Raw genomic sequence first — 19,918 nt, 5'->3', positions numbered from 1 at the left:
ACAGGGTCAGGTGCCGGCAGCCTGTCCTTGCCCAAGCCGCGGGTCGCCGGAGTCATGTCCGCAGCGTTCCACTTTTGGGCGTAGGGCAGAAGATACCCCAAGTCCTGGCCTTTGCGCTGGAACTCGCAATGTCTGACCAAGGAGGCCGGTGGCCTTCGTAGCGGTATCCTTGGCGGCCTTGGCGACGTGCAGCACCAGGGGCTGCTGGCCGCCGGAAGGGGCGCTGGAGGCTATCGCCTTCCCCTTGATCAGCTTGGAAGCCTTGGGCGGCGGCGCAGTCGGAGCAGCCCTGGAGGGCTTGGTGCGAGGAGCATCTGGAGGTGGCATGAGAATGGTTCGTGGAGAAGGGGGAGCGCTAGGCGCGTCACCCGGTTTGGAGCCTTCCGGCGCGGAAGATTCCGGCGCGGAAGTTGTCATCTTTTCAGGGACGGGAGGAGCCGGAGGCTCCACCCGCCCAGCAGTTTCTTCTTCTTCGGCGCCGATGTTGCTGGCGCCGGTATCTTGGTTCTCTTGGAGAAAGGAAAGATCCTCCTCCGTGCGGTGATCTGATGATGAAGGGGCCGCACGCCCCGAATTTGTTGTGCCCCCCGAAAGGGAGGCAGAGGTGTTGCCGGCACCAGATGGTGCCGGGCCTGAGTGAGGAGGAGGGGTTGAAGTCCTTGCGGAACCTTCAGAGCCCGATGGCCTTGGGCCTAGCTTGAGCGCGGGGCTGAAAGAAAGAAAGAAGGATGGTTGGGAAAAAGCAACCGGAAAAAAAACTTGGCAAAAAGAGGCAAGCAAGAAAATAAAAAATTTACCCGGAAGCAGTCGGCATCGCCTTGCGCCCGTAGCGGCGCACGCCCACTTGCTTCTCCCCCAAGGGCTCAGTCCGGAAGCGCTTGGAGGGAGGGGCCTGGCTGGAACCGGCATTAGATGCCGGCTGCTTGTTCTTTTGGCCTTGGGCCATGAGTTTGTCCACAAACTCCTGGCCGGCCTCAGCGCGCAGGGGCGGCGCATGCTCGTGGATCTGTAAGTTGAACATAGCTAAGGAAAAATTCACAAGAAGGCGATAGCGGAAAAGTACAAGAAACCGGAAAAGAAAATACCTCGAGCATGGTCAAGTCATCGGAGGACCCGGTTGGCTCCGGCGGGTCCCGGCCAAGGCGCGCAGCCGGGGTCCTGCCCATCTTCAGATCCTTCCAAAAAATGTAGGGATCTGGGTCGAAGGAGTCAAGGGCGCGCTTCACCGGAATCCCACGTCGCTCGGCTTGGATGAGGGGGAAGCGGTCCTTGGCCTGAAACACGAAAAAAGGAAAGTTAACAAAAGCAGAAAGTTGCCGGCAAAAACTACCCCAATTGCGTAATCCCTTACTTCTTGGGTCGGAGGGTTAGTAGTGCTGAGGGGAAGCAAGCCCCATACCCAATCAAATGGCATAGCAGTTTGGCAAATCTGCTTAGCCTTGCGAACAACATCCTTCTTGCTAAGAGGACGGCTTGTGATCTTGGTAGGATCGCCAGGGCCGTACATCTCGCTCATCCTATGCGCGCGGCGCTTCAGAGGAAGCACCCGGCGCGATATAAAGGTGCGGATGATATCATCAGAGCAGATGTTGGTCTCCTTCTTCAAAGAAGCCAAGAAGCGTACCACCCGGTTGGTTTCGGCGTGATCCGTCTTCGGGTTGTAGCTCCAGTTGGTTCTACTAGGAGGCCCCGCTTGGAACGGAGGAAGATCGATGAGATTGGCGCGGCCGTCATTCTTCACATAGAAAAAGGTTCCTTGCCAGGCGCGGCAGGACTCGAGGCCGGCAAACTTAAGGAAAGTGCTCCCTTGACGGGAGCCAATGATGCAAGATCCGCACTCCACGGGCGGTTTGGGCTTGGGGATTTCCTTGCCCTGGACGGAGTTAATCCGCAAACAAAAGAAGCGGGCAAACGTCTCACGAGTGGGACGAATGCCGATATAAGCCTCCATGAAGGTGGCATAGCAAGAGAGGTAAAAGATGGCGTTGCCAGGAAGGTGGTGAGGTTGGAGTTCATAAAAATCTAAAAACTCCCGGAAAAAAGGGGAGGCAGGAAGGCCGAAGCCACGCTCAAAGTGAGCGAGAAAAACAACATGTTCACCGGGCTCGGGGTCCGGTTCGATTTCGTCACCGGGAATCCGGCAGACTACTCCTTCCGGAATCCTGCGGGACCGGTATAACCAATCGATCTCATACTCAGTGACATTGGAGCCCATCCAGGCTCCGCGAGTGATTGGGGAAGGCTCTGCGCCGGAAGATTGGCTAGAGCTACTAGAGGCTTGGCCAGAGCTACTCGCTTCTTGGCTACCGGAAGCTTGACTAAGGCTACCGGATTCTAGATGGCCACCGGACTCTTGGCGGCTACCGGATTCCTGATGGTTGTCGGAATCGGTATCCATCGGATCTGAAGCCGTGGATTCGCCGGGAGATTGCCTACGGCGCTTAGCGGAAAAAGAAGAAGAGGGTGCGGAGGAAGATTCCTCGTCAGACATTGGATGGCTAGGCAGAAAAACAGAAATCCCACACTTGAACCCCGCGTGAAGATCTACGAATAAGAAGAAAACCAAAGAAAAAGAAGAAATAAGAACACCGCAGACCCAAGATCTGAAAAGCAAGCAAACGGCGAGCAAAGTAAGATTGCTACCAACCTTGAGCGGCGCGGTCGCTGAGGAAGACTTCCGCCGGCGAAGGAGAGGGCCTGCGGTCGCCAACGACCACCGTCGACGGCGAGGCGGAGAAGCTCGCGGAGAAGCACGAATGCAGCGGGCGCGGTGAAGATGCTGCTGAAGATTCCCGCACAGCGAGGTCCGGCGGAAGCACGGCGTGAGTTCACCGGGCGCCGGAGCTTGAACGAGCGACGACGGACGGAGAGCGGCGGAAGCGCAAAGGCGAGGAGCACTGTGCGCGAAGGATGGGGAATGCGAAGAAGATGAAGAAGAAGGGGCGGTTGTGCTTATAAAGGAGAGAGAAGGTGGGCCGAAAACCGCTGGGCCGCGGCGGTTCGCCTCGCGGGCCGCGGCGGTTCGCCTCGCGGGCCGCGGCGGTTCGCACCACGGGCCGCCACGTGGCGAGGAGATACACGAGAGAAAGTGGACGCCACACGGAGGCACACACGGGATCCAAAACGGCTAGTGGGATCTGCAGTGGGGCATTTAATGACCGCGCGGGAGTCGAAGCGAAGTGACAACTGACACTGGCGTGGCAGTTAACAGTGCGCATGTCACTGACAGGCGCGGGGCCCAAAATATTCTCGACTTCGCCGAGGAAGGAGTAAATGCAAAAGATGCCGGAAAAGAGAGATGCCGGAAGATGCCTTGCAAAGAGAGGAAAGAGAAAAAAGGGCAAAGATGCCAAATCTAAGCTCAGGCCGGAGAGATTAAACCGGTATCCTAAAAAGATGAAAACCTGGCATGGTCTGTAGGATAGAATCCACCAGACTATACCAGCTTCGGGGACTAATGTTGGGGGGATAACCCCCGGTATGCCAAAGGCATGCCAAACCGGATGGTTTGAGCCATCGAGATACCGGTTTAATATTCTTACCGGTAACAAAGGTAGGGGCTTGGGCTAAGTGAAGCTAAGCCGGCATCCCCAAGGGGGCATGCCGGAACCCGGTAAAGAAGTTACCGGAAAGAAGGGCCTATCGGCAGGACTGGTCAAAGATTCTCTTCAGAGCAAGAAGACAAGGATGAGCTAAGCAAAGTGGCTTTAATCAGAGCCCTGGCGCCAAAGAGAGGGATGATGCTAAAAGAAGCCGGAGGACATCAGCAGCCCTGATTAAAGAGGACCCCGGCGTCATCTGTGATTAAAGTAGCTTTGTAAAGTAGTTTGTCTAGTCAAAGATGCCATTAGGGTTTCTTGCCCTGTAAGCCACCCTCTCCCCTATATAAGGAGAGGGGGCAGCCCTCCTTACGGGCAAGCACGCACGATAGTAGCGAGGCACGAACCACAAACCTGTAACTTGTGAGAATCAATGAACATGGTGATCTAGAGCGAGTTCTTCCTTGTGTCTTTCTTCTTCAACCTCTGGCCTTGGCCAAGTTCTTGAGGAAACCATCCGGAAGTTCATCCCACCTGATCACAAACCCTCCCCCGAATCCTCTAGCGTCCATTCGGCCCCAATCTAAGCCATCCTATGGCATCTGCTCGTTCACCACGACGATAAAACTTTTATAGGCCTAAAATTGATAAAGCTCTTAAAACCACTATAGATAAGGGAGCATCTAAGATACCTAATGGGATAAATTGTGAAAATGATGTTGATACTTCGTCTCTTGATAATACTTCATATACACTTTCTGCGCCTAGCTGAAAGGCGTTAAAGAAAAGCCCTTATGGGAGACAACCCATGTTTTTACTACAGTACTTTTATTTCATATTTGAGTCTTGGAAGTTGTTACTACTGTAGCAACCTCTCCTTATCTTATTTTGTTGCATAGTTGTGCTAAGTAAAGTCGTTGATAGTAAGGTTCATACTAGATTTGGATTACTGTGCAGAAACAGATTTCTTTGTTGTCACGAATTTGGGCAAAATTCTCTGTAGGTAACACAGAAAATTATGCCAATTTACGTGAGTGATCCTCAGATATGTACGCAACTTTCATTCAATTTGAGCATTTTCATTTGAGCAAGTCTGGTGCCTCAATAAAATTCGTCTTTACGAACTGTTCTGTTTTGACAGATTCTGCCTTTTATTTCGCATTGCCTGTTTTGATATGCTTGATGGATTTTTCGATTCCATTAACTTTCAGTAGCTTTGTGCAATGTCCAGAAGTGTTAAGAATGATTATGTCACCTCTGAACATGTAAATTTTGATTGTGCACTAACCCTCTAATGAGTTGTTTTGAGTTTGGTGTGGAGGAAGTTTTCAAGGATCAAGAGAGGAGGATGATACAATATGATCAAGGAGAGTGAAAGCTCTAAGCTTGGGGATGCCCCGGTGGTTCACCCCTGCATATTTTAAGAAGACTCAAGCGTCTAAGCTTGGGGATGCCCAAGGCATCCCCTTCTTCATCGACAACATTATCAGGTTCCTCTAATGAAACTATATTTTTATTCCATCACATCTTATGTGCTTTGCTTGGAGCGTCGGTTTGTTTTTGTTTTTGTTTTGTTTGAATAAAGTGGATCCTAGCATTCTTTGTGTGGGAGAGAGACACGCTCCGCTGTTGCATATGGACAAATATGTCCTTAGGCTTTACTCATAGTATTCATGGCGAAGGTTGAATCTTCTTCGTTAATTTGTTATATGGTTGGAAACGGGAAATGCTACATGTAGTAATTGATAAAATGTCTTGGATAATTTGATACTTGGCAATTGTTGTGCTCATGTTTAAGCTCTTGCATCATATACTTTGCACCTATTAATGAAGAAATACATAGAGCTTGCTAAAATTTGGTTTGCATAATTGGTCTCTCTAAGGTCTAGATAATTTCTAGTGAAGGATTGAACAACAAGGAAGACGGTGTAGAGTCTTATAATGTTTACAATATGTCTTTTATGTGAGTTTTGCTGCACCGGTTCATCCTTGTGTTTGTTTCAAATAACCTTGCTATCCTAAAACCTTGTATCGAGAGGGAATACTTCTCATGCATCCAAAATCCTTGAGCCAACCACTATGCCGTTTGCGTCCACCATACCTACCTACTACATGGTATTTCTCCGCCATTCCAAAGTAAATTGCTTGAGTGCTACCTTTAAATTTCTATTCTTCATCTTTACAATACATAGCTCATGGGACAAATAGCCTAAAAACTATTGTGCTATTGAATATGTACTTATGCACTTTATCTCTTATTAAGTTGCTTGTTGTGCGATAACCATGTTCCTGGGGACGCCATCAACTACTCTTTGTTGAATATCATGTGAGTTGCTATGCATGTCCGTCTTGTCTGAAGTAAGGGCGATTTACCACTTATTTAATGGTTAGAGCATGCATAATGTTAGAGAAGAACATTGGGCCGCTAACTAAAGCCATGAATCATGGTGGAAGTTTCAGTTTTGGACAAATATCCTCAAACTCATATGAGAACATTAATTGTTGCTAAATGCTTATGCATTAAAGAGGAGTCCATTATATGTTGTCTATGTTGTCCCGGTATGGATGTCTAAGTTGAGAATAATCAAAAGCGAGAAATTCTATGCTAGCTTTCTCCTTAGACCTTTGTACAGGCGGCATAGAGGTACCCCTTTGTGACACTTGGTTAAAACATATGTATTGCGATGATAATCCCGGTAATCCGAGCTAATTAGGACAAGGTGCGGGCACTATTAGTATACTATGCATGAGGCTTGCAACTTGTAAGATATAATTTACATAACACATATGCTTTATTACTATCGTTGACAAAATTGTTTCTTGTTTTCAAAACCAAAGCTCTAGCACAAATGTAGCAATCAATGCTTCCCTCTGCGAAGGGCCTTTCTTTTACTTTTATGTTGAGTCAGTTCACCTATTTCTCTCCACCTCAAGAAGCAAACACTTGTGTGAACTGTGCATTGATTCCTACATACTTGCATATTGCACTTGTTATATTACTTTACATTGACAATATCTATGAGATATACATGTTATAAGTTAAAAGCAACCGCTGAAACTTAATCTTCCTTTGTGTTGCTTCAATGCCTTTACTTTGAATTATTGCTTTATGTGTTAACTCTTATGCAAGACTTATTGATGCTTGTCTTAAAAGTACTATTCATGAAAAGTCTTTGCTATATGATTCATTTGTTTACTCATGTCATTTACCATTGCTTTGATCGCTGCATTCATTACATATGCTTACAATAGTATGATCGAGGTTACGATGGCATGTCACTCCAGAAATTATCTTTGTTATCGTTTACCTGCTCGGGACGAGCAGAAACTAAGCTTGGGGATGCTGATACGTCTCCGACGTATCGATAATTTCTTATGTTCCATGCCACATTATTGATGATACCTACATGTTTTATGCATATTTTATGTCATATTTATGCATTTTCCGGCACTAACCTATTAACGAGATGCCGAAGAGCCAGTTGTTGTTTTCTGCTGTTTTTGGTTTCAGAAATCCTAGTAAGGAAATATTCTCGGAATTGGACGAAATCAACGCCCAGGGTCCTATTTTGCCACGAAGCTTCCAGAAGACCGAAGGAGTCACGAAGTGGGGCCACGAGGTGGCCAGACAGTAGGGCGGCGCGGCCCAAGCCCTGGCCGCGCCGGCCTCGTGTGGGGCCTGTCGGGCCCCCGACCTATCTCCTCCGCCTACTTATAGCCTTCGTCGCGAAACCCCCGCATGCGAGAGCCACGATACGGAAAACCTTCCAGAGACGCCGCCGCCGCCAATCCCATCTCGGGGGATTCAGGAGATCGCCTCCGGCATCCTGCCGGAGAGGGGAATCATCTCCCGGAGGACTCTTCACCGCCATGGTCGCCTCCGGAGTGATGAGTGAGTAGTTCACCCCTGGACTATGGGTCCATAGCAGTAGCTAGATGGTCGTCTTCTCCTAATTATGCTTCATTGTCGGGTCTTGTGAGCTGCCTAACATGATCAAGATCATCTATTTGTAATGCTACATGTTGTGTTTGTTGGGATCCGATGGATAGAGAATACTATGTTATGTTGATTATCAATTTATATCTATGTGTTATTTATGATCTTGCATGCTCTCCGTTGTTAGTAGAGGCTCTGGCCAAGTTTTTGCTAGTAACTCTAAGAGGGAGTGTTTATGCTCGATAGTGGGTTCATGCCTCCATTAAATGCAGGACGATGACGAGAAAGTTCTAAGGTTGTGGATGTCTTGTTGCCACTAGGGATAAAACATCGATGCTATGTCCGAGGATGTAGTTATTGATTACATTACGCACCATACTTAATGCAATTGTCTGTTGTTTGCAACTTAATACTGGAAGGGGTTCAGATGATAACCTGAAGGTGGACTTTTTAGTCATAGATGCATGCTGGATAGCGGTCTATGTACTTTGTCGTAATGCCCAATTAAATCTCACTATACTCATCATATCATGTATGTGCATGGTCATGCCCTCTCTATTTTTCAATTGCCCAACTGTAATTTGTTCACCCAACATGCTATTTATCTTATGGGAGAGACACCTCTAGTGAACTGTGGACCCCGGTCCATTCTTTTAATCGAATACAATCTACTGCAATACTTGTTCTACTGTTCTCTGAAAACAATCATCATCCACACTATACATCTAATCCTTTGTTACAGCAAGCCGGTGAGATTGACAACCTCACTGTTACGTTGGGACAAAGTACTTTGGTTGTGTTGTGCAGGTTCCACGTTGGCGCCGGAATCCCTAGTGTTGCGCCGCACTACATCTCGCCGCCATCAACCTTCAACGTGCTTCTTGGCTCCTACTGGTTCGATAAACCTTGGTTTCTTACTGAGGGAAAACTTGCCGCTGTACGCATCACACCTTCCTCTTGGGGTTCCCAATGGTCGCGTGCTGTACGCGTATCAGGGGGTGGCGGCGGATGGCTCATCAACGGATCTATGGTCGGTGGCGGCTTCCTCTTTCCATCGATGTGGTCGACCGGCGGGTGGCAGCGAGGGGGCCTACCGTTCTGCCTAATAAAGGTGGTTGTCCTAGGGTTCCTCTCGCGCCAAGTGAAGACCAGTCGGAAGCTTCTTTCCACTGGGCTGGCTAGATTGTCGTGTTCTGGAAGATCCTCCCGGCGAAATTCGTTGTGCGATCAATGCCTGAAGATTAATGGATTGGGTATTTTCGGTCGGGCGCACCCATGTTTTTTATCTGACCGTTATGTTTCAGAGGGAGTGCTTCGAAGCTCTGCTGACTGTTAATATCATGGAGCTCGTTTTCTTTCCATGGTGCTGGTGGAGAAGGTCAGAAAAGCCGAGATCAATGGAAGAGCAATTGTGGTCAGATCTTGGTGGTGAGGTGGAATTGGCTTGGAGTTTCGTGTCTTCAAACAGCGACTTGTATGTGGGGGCGACTGCACATGAGAAGTTCAGGGTTCTATCTCTCAGGGCGAAATTCAAAGGTCTGGCCTTAATGGGTTGTGCCTGGCAATGTTCTTGTTGAAGGCATTGTTTTGATAGGGAGGACTTTCTTCAGGGTGAAAATCGGACGACGACAACGTTTGGGCATTGTTTTCTTCTTGAAGACGTCGCTTATGGAGAAGCTGATCCTCTGGTGTTGTCTTGGTGGTGTCAGGTTTTCGATCTCTATAGTGGGACTTTTGTTTTTCTGTAATTCTTCTCTATTTTATTTTTTGTTGCTTGGATCCTTTATGCCATTAGGGTATGATGTTGTTGCAGAGGCTACATGTAATTGTTATCTCCATGATATTAATATATGCTCTTTCGAAAAACTTGTGCGAGGATATCCGGGGAGAAGCCTTTGATCAAGTAACTAAAAACTGCTTGGTCAGGGGCAGGCCACACAGCATAGGCACCATTAGGAACTGCAGATTTCTGTTTTTCAGCATCTTCTTCAAGGTTTTGCGGCGGCGGGGCGTCAGAACCATCGAGCAACCCCATGGCTTGGGCGCCTTGAATCGCAGGGAGAGCTTGCATCTTCCAAAATTGGAAGTTATCTCTTGTAAGTTTCTCTGTAGAAGGGGCCCCAAGGGCGGCTGCCATGGCCGTCACAGCAGCTGCAGAGGAGGACGACGACATGCTTCAACCGATCTCGACCGGCGACCTTGGACGGAAATTTCTGAGACCGATTATAACCCTAATCCTAATCCTAACTCTAATTGGCGACTGGGACAATGATCTCTGGTACCGATCGTAACCGGCCGCAGGGACGAGAGAATTTTGGACCGATCGTGACCGGCGCGTACGTCTTGGACAAGGACTTCTGGAACCACGCCGATCGTGATTGACTTAGATGAAAGATCAAAGCAGCAGCTGATCGTGATCAGCGGTGGGAAGGATTTTTTTTTTTTTTTTTGAAATCGTGATACGACGGGAAATTTTTGGGAGAGTCGGCCGATCGTGACGGCGCGATCTAGGTTTCGTCGGAGTATCGCTAGACGTAGGAAAAGACTAGCTCTACCATGTCGGTGTTGTGGGAGAACGATGCCCTCTACCTAAGACGTATACGGAGTAGTATACTATACCATAACCGATACGGAATACATGTCTAACAAGCATTCGATTATTAGAAGAGGCCGATGTGTACTTGGTATATCATCTTTCTTTCCGTTAAAGAGTATTAATCCTGGTACTTCATTACTTAAAGCAAAAGGGGATGTAGCTCAGATGGTAGAGCGCTCGCTTAGCATGCGAGAGGTACGGGGATCGATACCCCGCATCTCCAAAAAAAAATTAATTTTTTTATTAGGCAGCAACATATCTCGTGAGATTGATGGAAACAGTATCACATGGCACATCAGATTTTAGAGAGGAACCACTTAGAGCATCTCCACTCGTGCCCCGGCGAGCGTTTTTTCCATCCGGACGGCGTAATTCGGCCCAGTCGCGCCCCCGGTTTCTCGTTTTCGTCCGGATTTGGCCCTTCATCCATCCGGCGAGCCCACGCCATCCCCGGCTCCCCGGGGCGCGCTCGGGGACTCCGGACGAAACGAAAGCGCGCGAAACGTTCCCGCGCGTCTGGTGGTCCCAACTTGTCGGCAAAAGACACCGATCGTCGTCCTCATCGCATCGTCTTCCGCGCGCTGTAAAAGCCTGCCGCCGGTCAGCATTCGCCGGACGCGTAGCTTCCACGCGGCGAGTTAATGCCGTCGCCTCGGTTTCATGCGCGCCTACCGCTATTTATCGCCGAACTACCCCGGCTGCCCCGCATTCACCTCCTCGCTCGTCTTCCCCCAAATCATCCCCGAACTCGAAGGAACCAGCAATGGCGAACGACGGTGCGGCCAACAACGGCTTCGGCCACCGCTCTCTCCACAAATGGGAGGGGCGACTCCTGCACGCGGCGGGCTACCTGCGCGCCGGACTTCCGCGTGCCGGAGGCTGGAGGCTGAGCGCGAGCGGCGTGCCGATCCCGCCGCCGCCAACGGGTGGCGGCGCACTCAAACGGCGATCGAGGAGGTGCGCGTCACTCTCGATGACGAGCGGCGCGCGGATCCGCGCTTCTCCCCGACAACCACGAAGCGTGGATCGCGTTCTTCCGGCGAAGGTACGAACGCGAACTCGCCGCTACGACGGCCCTCCTCCTCCTCCGGCAAGGAACAACGCCGCCGGCCGCCGCCGATGGTGGAGCGCGCCCAACCGCACCCTCGAGAATGTGCTCGCGCACATCGAGGACGGGAACTCCACTGTCACTGGGGATGCCGCCGCCGGTGGCGGCTACCGTGTCGCGCCGGCACGGTGGTTCTGAATACCGAGGAGGATGGCGCCGTCCTCTTCGTCGTCGGGCTCGAGATCGGCGTCTGGGTCCGGCGGGTCGACGCCGGCCACCGTCAAGAAGGAGTGGCCGTCTCCGGCCACCGTGAAGAAGGAGCGGCGTCTCCACCGCCGACCGAGAGGGCGCAGCGGCGGCGCGCTCGTCATCCGCGACCAGCCCTCCTCGCCGCATCGCGGCGGAAGAGGAAGACGGCAAAGAATCGGGCCGCCGCGGCTGCCGCCAACCAGCTCGCCGAGGAGGAGGCGAAGCGCGCGGAGGACGCGCGGTGGCGGAGGCGATCGCCGGTCGGCGAAGGACCTGGTGCCCGCCGACAACAGCCTCCCCATCGACGCCGCGCTGAGTGGTCCGAGGCGCGGCCCAGGAGCGCCGAGAGGCGGAAGCGGCGGCGGCGGATGTTGGATCCGGCCGCCGCGCGACAACTCGCCGCCGCGCCGCCGCACCGTCGTCCTCGCGGAACGCCGCGCCCGAGGAGGTGATCAAGCTCGAGGAGAGCGGCGACGACGACATCTACCGGCCGTCGCCTCCACGCGCCGGCGACGCAGCGAGGCACGAGCCGGCGAGTACGAGGCGCCGCCGCCCCAGGACGACGCCGGCTCCAGCGACGATGACGACGGCGGCGACTACACGACCTTCTACCGCCATTTCGGCATGTAGGAGGCCGCTTTTACTTTTAGTATTAGTTTGCCAATCGCCGAATTCAAATATATGTACGAATTCGGCCTATTTATGTACGAACTCGCCTCTATATGTTAAATATCATTAAATTTCGCTTATGTTTGAACGAATTCGCCTATTTTGTCTGAATTCGTCGTATTACGTTGCATCCATCCTGGGCTCGCGGCTGGGAAAATGGGCCTCCCCACGCCAAATCTTCCTCCAATCCGGACGAAAATTTCGCGGGATTTGGGGCGTGGGGAGCCCAAACGAGTGGGGATGCTCTTAATGTTCATAGAAATTTTCACAGAATCACATCTCCAACATATCCGGATCTATGGGATCTTGATGTGTGGCTGCAAGTTTTTGACACTCTTTTCCTTACCAGGGTATCAAAGGGGACTGAAAAAAATTTAATAAGGCGGCTTGCTAGCTATTTATATGTATGTGATTAAAAAAAATCACATCTCCAAAAATTGTATTTCCTTACATTGCTTACACAAATCCTTTTCTTGTTCTTTTCATGGTACAATTTCCAGCACAAGCAGCAGGCAGCGGCATATCTCGTCAGATTGATGAAAACAACATGGCACAACAGATTTGAGAAAGAAACCACTTAATGTTCCTGCAAATATTCACAAAATCACAAATCTAACATGACAGCAAGAACATGGCACATCAGATTTCAGAGAGGGGCCACTTAATGTTCGTGGAAATTTTCACAGAATCGCATCTCCAAATATTTTTCAATTTTTTTATTTCCTTCCATTGCTTCTTTATAGCCTACACAAATCCTTTCTTGTTATTTGCATAATACAATTTCCAGCAGCAGGCAGCAGCATATCTTGTGAGATTGATGAAAATGGCAACATGGCACAGCAGAATTCAGCAAGAAACCACTTAATGTTCCTGCAAATATTCACAGAATCACAAATCTAACATGACAGCAGCGTACAAGGTAGAACCATTAGCTAACCGGAATGTATCGTCGTATCCAAGAAACAGTCGGAAATTTCATCTCAAAAAACAACAGCCAGCAAAGCTGATCAGAGGGGGAGCATCAGAACGGGGCAGGGGATGAATTCAGCAAGCAAATTCCCGTCAACGTGCTTAGAGTGGATCGCTTCCATGCTAAGGACAACCAGGTCTAACTCCAGCTCATCTGCGACCTCTCCGATGATAGCCGTCGGCTTCTTTCCTTCTCCAAGGCGCTCCATCAACCCAAACTCTGTAAATCCACCTGGACAGAAGAATGGATATCAGTACGCCGTTACAAAAAGGCACCACGATTCAGAAACAAGCGGCGATGAATGATATGGGGATAACCTTCGGAAAGGTTATGTTTTCCTATTGGGTCTATAATGTGTGGCTAGAAGGTTTGGGTGGTTATCTTGCTGCCGTGAGCTGTCCGCTAATGTTTTGAGAACTTTGTAAGGCGTGGCTACAATGCCCTTCATACTGAAAATTCCTGTAGGTCGAGCTGGAACTGATGACTACATGGCTTGGAACTACACCAAAAACGGGATATTTAGTGTCAAGTAGGCATACCACTTGAAAGTGCAGTTAAACAGTGATAAGGAGCGAAGGGAAGGGTCGTCCAGGAACTGTGACGAGCATAAAGGTTGGCTCGCCCTTTGGGCGGCAGATGTCCCAGGCAAGGCAAAAATCCACATATGGAGACTCATCCAGGATGGTTTAGCGGTTGGCAAGGAATTGCAAAGGAGGCAAATTAAAGAGGGTATTAAATGTATCGTGTGCAATCGCGAGGAGACGTTAATTCACAGGTTCTGGAGATGCCCGCATGCTGTGGCTATTTGGGAAAGTGCTCGCCAACTAACAGGGCTGCAACTTCATGGCCCAGGTAACACGGTTCGAGGGCACCGGGAGCTGCATGGATGGGTCCTTGACTGGCTAGGGAAGCTGAATGATAAAGAGCTAAGCATCTGTGTGATGGTAATTTACCAAGCTTGGTTAGCTAGAAATGACGCAAGGGCTGATGTCCAGATAGCTGCTCCATCTGACATTGTGAGACGCTCTATTTTCATGGTCGAGGAATGGCTGGGTGTTGTGCAAGGCAGTGTCCGTGAATCCTCTAAGGTGGTGGAGCACTGGCAGCCACCGGTGTAAGGCTAATACGTACGGAGCTTTTTCGGTAAAGGAAGGATATGGTGGAAGCGGTGTGATTCTAAGGAATCATCATGGCAGTTTCGTTGCCGGGGAAGGCCATTTCTTCACCTCCATATCGGATCCTGAGCGTATAGAACTTCCAGCTTGCAAGCGAGCACTGATATTAGCAAAGGAAAAGGATATTCGGAAGGTGTGTTTGGAGTCGGATTGCCTTGGGGCGGTGACAAAGCTACGGAGCAGTGAAACTGATCGGTCTCTACATGGGCCATTGGTGGAAGAAATCAAGTCAATGCTGCAAGGCTTCGTTGATCACTCCATTAGGCATGCGCGCCGTACTGGTAATGGTGTAGCGCATCTTTTAGCAAAGTTTAGCTGCGAGAATAAAGTGTGTAAGGTGTGGGCTGTTAACCCCCCAGACTTGGTTGTAAACCTCATGGCATCTGAGAGTGCCTTGTCTTAATGCAATGCAGCTCATTTTCTCAAAAAAAGAATAAGTGAAATGGTTCTAACCTTCAGAAAGGTGCCATCTAATGCTTGACATTTGAGTATCATGCTCTGGGAATGACTCCTTGGGCTTATCATCAATAACTGAAATGAAGAGTATAGATTTATAATGCAGCAGAACTTAAACTATGTCACTGAATATGCGCAATTAATTAAGCAAAGGAAGGGAAATGTTTCAAAGAAATTGAGATCATACCAACTACTGTAATGTTTGCACCATACTTCTTTGCTAGAGAAGTGGTTGTTGCTGCAGCCTGGTACATCAACAGCCATTATGGATAAGCGACTATTTCAAGTCTATACAGAGCAAGTAAAAATGAACGATAAAGTAAAAATAATCAGGTAAGTTGTTCCGCTGAAGATTAAATCAAACTGCCCTGGAAATACCCATCACACGGCTCTCAAACCCAGCTTGTGGTGGATCCCGGGGCACAAAGCAAAGTCAAAGCGCTTGATCCTTTGTCCCCGCTGATGCAGATCAAGCAGCAACGCATCGCGTGATAAACTTAGCTTAAGCCGCTAACGTTTGGTCAATGTATATATATGTTCTATATACTCAATTAGCAACGAAGCAACAAACAGCAAACTGATGAATGTCGGAAAAAAGGAAACACACCTGTCTTGTACCTTCTGAGAGGTAAGGGTTGCGGTCAGTGATCGGAAGTAGAACATGTTTAACCTGGGAGAGAGCATCAATCGCTAACGCGCTTCCAGATTCGTTAACTTCAGCCCTAACTGGCACAGAACAAACAGGAAACGAACGTCAGACAGCAGGTCTCAGCTCAACCATCCATCCTACCACTTCGAACATAAACAACAAATAAGGACGCTTTCAGATTTTCTTGGCAAGTGCTGTTAGCTTGCAGTTTGGTTCCGAATCACCAGATTTCTACCTGCTGCTAAGTACAGAGCCAAAGATGTTGAGAAATCCACTAACTTCAGTGCAGCAAACAAAGGCTAATGCACTGTCAGGTACACTGACATCTGAACATCGCAGCTAAATTCAGTCTAGCTCGCTCCAAATCGAAGCGAAAGAATCAATCTTGACTTGTTGAGTACGCGTGGCAATTAAGTTAAGCACGAGCTGGGCGAAGCATAGATACCTCCGAGCCGGGCTCCCCGGCGCCGCAGCGAAACGCCGCCGTTCCGGTTGACCGCCGTGAAGGCGGGGCCCGCGCGGACGCGGGAGGCCGGCGCGGGCAGGAGCGAGCTGGCGAAGGCCATGCGGGCGTTGAGCTGGGTTGAACTGGGGTCGGGGCGGGGGCGCGCGGCGGCAGGGTGGCTTCTGGACTGGCGTGGAAGGGGGGAGAGAGGACGGAGACGGAGACGGAGACGGCGACGGACTGATGACGAGCGACTCTGCAGTTGGTGTCCTACAGCAGCGTGGGGCCCGGCCCGCTCGGCGACGACGCCGGATGGATAAGTTTCTCGTTCTTTTTTTCCCTTGATCGCCAGCTAGGAATAGGATTAGCCTTTTTTTTTCTTCTCTTTTCATTTCATGTGTTTTCCATTTGGTGTATGGTTTTTTTTTGTCTATGTGTTCATGTTGTATATTTTTCATCAAATCAGACTAGACAAAAAATATCAAATAACAGACTAGCGCTTGACTAGATCATGATCATATCGAACTAGCGAAAAAATTCCTTCCACGAACAGATGTACACCAACTCGTCGTCATCTTAGGCCGCGGAAACATGGCAGGTTGATGACATGAAATGCAATTGATAAAGGATCGAATTGTGAGTGGTGTGTATGAAGGTTTCTTGCTTGGGATGATACTAATGGCCCGCATGTGAAAAGTCGGGGCGCTAAGGATGATCAAATTATCAGTGAAATCAAGACCTTCTTTGCTGCAGGGCAGGACATAAGTGCCTGCCTGTAGGTACCCGCAATGGCAAGAGAGGCAAAGGGAGAAAGTTTTAGGAGAATGTTTTTTTTTTCGAATTTTCACCGGGGGGGGGGGGAGGATCCCCACCTGAATTATATTGAAAAAAAGGGGCAGGCCCCAGATGTTGTATAGCAGAAAGATAGAGGGCAGAAAGAGTTTTATGTTACATCAGTTTACATCAGGGTTGCGGAGGCAGGCAAGCCAGGCGTCAACCGCGTCCTGCAGCCTAGAAGGAAGGCGCCCCCGCCATAGAGTGGCATCGTCGCGGCAGTTTTTCAGCAAGCGAGGGAGAGACGGATCCTCGCCACGGAAGACTTTCGCATTCCGCTGCTTCCATAAGTGCCAGCAACCAAGCAGAATGAAGGTAGAGCGATTTCGCGGCACACTCAGCGGCGCCGGATGAGGTGCAGCCGTCGATGTGAGCAGCGATAGGCACGGCAACTCCAACGGCGACCCGAGAATTTTTCAGCGACGGGACGGTGGAGAATCGGGTGGCTTGTGGTCTCCATGGAGGCGGTGCACATGGGGCAGCTAGCCTCGGCGACGGCCGACGATGGTCTTGCGAAGGAGGTTGTCCCTGGTCTGAATTCGCGACTTGACCGGCGGCCCGGGCGAAGAATTTGACTGGAGGGGGCCCAACCGTCCCAGAGGAAGCTTGCATGAGCAGACTGCTCGCCGCCGAAGTGGCAGAGCCGGTAGAGCTCAGCTGCGCGAAGGGAGTTTGACGGCCCGGCACAGCGGTGCAAGGAGCGAGAGTCGGGCTCGTCCCTGATCGAGACCGAGTCGAGGAGAGGGCGGAGCAGCTCCAGCTCATGCGCCGCCACCGTGGAGAGGCGTGGAGCGAGGGCATTGTCGATGCCAGCCTGCAGGACTTGCGCCACGGTCGCGTCCGGCTTGGTGGTGTGGGTGTAGAGAGCGTGGTGCGATGCGGCCAGGGCTCCTCCGGGAAGCCAGGAGTCATGCCAGAAAGAGGCTCGGCGGCCATCTCCCACCGAGACAGAGGTGATAGAGCGGTAGAGGGAATCAGCTTGCGCAGGTCGCCCGGTGGTTGCCGGCCGGAGCGGCGCGCGCCACCGCATCGAGCCGAGCGGTCGCCAATCTCCGCCCACTTCCACGCAGCCGGGGAGTCGGGCGGCGTGCGGCCGGTGTAGGAGCTTGACGAGGAGGCGGGCATTTTGGACAGCAAGGCGCGCACACCCGGTCCGCCCTCGCCTTTGGAGCGACAGACCTTGTCCCGGGCCACAAGGCATTACTGCTCCGGAGGCACGCTCGCCGGCGTCCCGAGAGGAAGGAGCGACGAAGAGCGTCGAGGGCCTTGATCACCGACGGCGGCGGCATGAGCGCTGCCATAGCGTGGGTGGGAAGGAGTCCGAACGGCGTTCACGAGCACGAGGCGGCTGCCGGAGACGGAGGAGAGAGCTCGCCGGCGGAGAGGAATTTGTCGGCCTTGGCGATGAGCGGGGTGAAGGCGTCGATGTTGAGCTTATCACGGGAGAGAGGAGTCCCAAGTAGGTGCAGGAAACCCTTCGACGGAGCACCCCAGGGCCGCGATTGCCGAAGCCGGCAAGTCGTCGTCGACGGACATTGGGACGAGGGTGCTCTTGGTGAAGTTGATGACAAGGCCGGTGGCGTTGGCGAAGTTGTCGAGGATTTCCTTGAGCCGATCAGCCGCACCGGTGGTCGGCCGGAGGATGATCAAGGTGTCGTCCGCGTATTGCGGCACCGAGGCGGGAGCGGTCGATCAGTGGGTGCTAGAGCATGCCATCCTGCTGAATCAGCTTCTGAAGAATGTCAGCCACCAGGAGGAAAAGGTACGGAGATAGAGGGTCCCCCTGACGGAGCCCTCGCTTGCAGTTGATCCAGCGTCCGGGGATCCCATTGAGCAGCACCACCGACATGGAGGAGTGGAAAATGGTATCCATCCAGTCGCACCAGAGGGGAGGGAAGCCTCTAGCCAGAAGGATTCGCCGCAGGCTGCCCCAGTCGATGGAGTCAAACGCTTTGGCGAAGTCGAGCTTGAGGACAAGGGTTGGGGCGGCGCGCTTGAAGCAGGATTACACCATTTCCGTCGCGTAGACGAAGTTCTCGGAGATGCTGCGCCCGGCGATGAAGCGGGCGAGTCGACGTCGATCACGCCCGCGATCTGTTGTTGGAGGCGAGTGGTGAGCGTCTTGCACAGGATTTTCATGTCGCAGTTTTGGAGCGAGACGGGGCGGAACGCGCTGGGAGGCAGCATGCCGTCACGTTTCGGAAGAAGAACGACATGAGCCCTGTTGATCCTGGCCAGATCGACGTTGCCCGCGTGGAAGCCGTCGGCGAGGCGCTGCATGTCCTGGCCGACGTCGCTCCAGGCAGCCTGGAAGAAGCTGGGGCCCAAACCGTCCGGGCCGGGGGCGCTGGTGCGGTCGAGCCCGAAGGCCGCAGCCTTGAGCTCCGCAGGTGAGAAGGGGGCCACGAGCCTTGGGCCATCGACGCGGCGAGAGTCGCGGTAGAGCCGGTCGAGGTCAAAGGCCCAGCGGGTGTCGCGAGCCCGCCCCAAGAGATCGGTGTAGAAGGCATGCAGCGCATGCGCCTTGTCTCCGTGGGCGACAGCGATGCTGCCATCGTCGAGCAGGAGCGACCTGATCTAGTTCCGACGACGTCGGTGGGAGGCCATGGCGTGGAAGAACCTGGTGTTGCCGTCCCCTTCGCGGACAGCACGAAATTTTCCGCGTTGCTTCCAGTAGGCGGCTTGGGAGCGAAGGGAGAACTCAAGAGCGGCTCTGGCATCGCGGCGGAGGGCCTCCTCTTCACCTGAAATCATACGAGTTTCCTCGAGAAGGTCGATAAGGTCAACGATGAATTTGCAGTTGTTATCAAATCTGATGATAAAGCGGTGGTTTTTCTTCCAAGTTTTCGTGGCAAACCGAAACCTTTTTACCCTTGCAGCAATGGTACTGGCCGCATCATCACATGTAGGTCCTTGCGTCCAGGCGGGAATGGTGGTGGGGAGGAAGTGTGGGTGGAGGAGCCAAGGGTTTTCGAAGAAAAATCTGTGGGAGGAGGGAATGTTGGTGGAGGCGGAGATAATAAGGGGGAAGTGGTCGGAGGTGGTGCGCGGGCGGGATGAGAGAACGGAGTTGGGGAAGATGGAGTCCCAAGCTTCATTAAAGAAGGCCCGGTCTAACCGGGCAAGGGTGGGAGGGGAGCGGCGGTTTGTCCAAGTAAAGCAGCGATCCGAGAGAGGCAATTCAATGAAGGCCATGTCGTTGATCATGCCATTGAACGCACCGGCAAGAGCGCGATCAAAGTTTGCGTTGTTCTTCTCGTGTGGGTATCGGATGAGATTAAAATCTCCACAAACCAACCAAGGGCCGGCGATGGAGGGAAGGATGGAGAGCATTTCAGTGATGAAGGATTG

At 51.6% G+C, this 19,918-nt stretch overlaps 1 protein-coding gene and 1 non-coding gene across 2 annotated transcripts; one reads left to right on the top strand and one right to left on the bottom strand.

Annotated features, from left to right (window-relative positions):
- Positions 1-10,222: 10,222 nt before the first annotated feature.
- Positions 10,223-10,295, top strand: TRNAA-AGC (transfer RNA alanine (anticodon AGC)). Its single transcript has one exon. It is a non-coding gene; the product is annotated as a tRNA-Ala (tRNA).
- Positions 10,296-12,883: 2,588 nt separating this feature from the next.
- Positions 12,884-16,008, bottom strand: LOC127302738 (uncharacterized). Its single transcript, XM_051333279.2, has 5 exons — positions 15,734-16,008; positions 15,247-15,365; positions 14,827-14,884; positions 14,637-14,714; positions 12,884-13,239 (listed from the first exon to the last, which is right to left on the bottom strand). Exons 1-5 carry the CDS (start codon positions 15,852-15,854, stop codon positions 13,046-13,048), a joined length of 570 nt encoding a protein of 189 aa, XP_051189239.1. The 5' UTR covers positions 15,855-16,008; the 3' UTR covers positions 12,884-13,045.
- Positions 16,009-19,918: the final 3,910 nt, after the last annotated feature.

Source organism: Lolium perenne, chromosome 5, assembly GCF_019359855.2.
Source record: "Lolium perenne isolate Kyuss_39 chromosome 5, Kyuss_2.0, whole genome shotgun sequence".
Taxonomy (NCBI): Eukaryota; Viridiplantae; Streptophyta; class Magnoliopsida; order Poales; family Poaceae; genus Lolium; species Lolium perenne.
The sequence above is the reverse complement of the archived record's forward strand: the minus strand, read 5'-3'. Positions and strand labels throughout refer to the sequence as shown.

Bases quoted from the DNA above. Each gene is read 5' to 3' on its own strand.
- LOC127302738 (XM_051333279.2), bottom strand. From the start codon at position 15,854: ATGGCCTTCGCCAGCTCGCTCCTGCCCGCGCCGGCCTCCCGCGTCCGC. The intron at 14,885-15,246 runs GTGTGTTTCCTT...TTGATGTACCAG, and splicing joins TCTCAGAAGGTACAAGACAG to GCTGCAGCAACAACCACTTC. The intron at 13,240-14,636 runs GTTAGAACCATT...TCTTCTGTCCAG, and splicing joins TAGATGGCACCTTTCTGAAG to GTGGATTTACAGAGTTTGGG.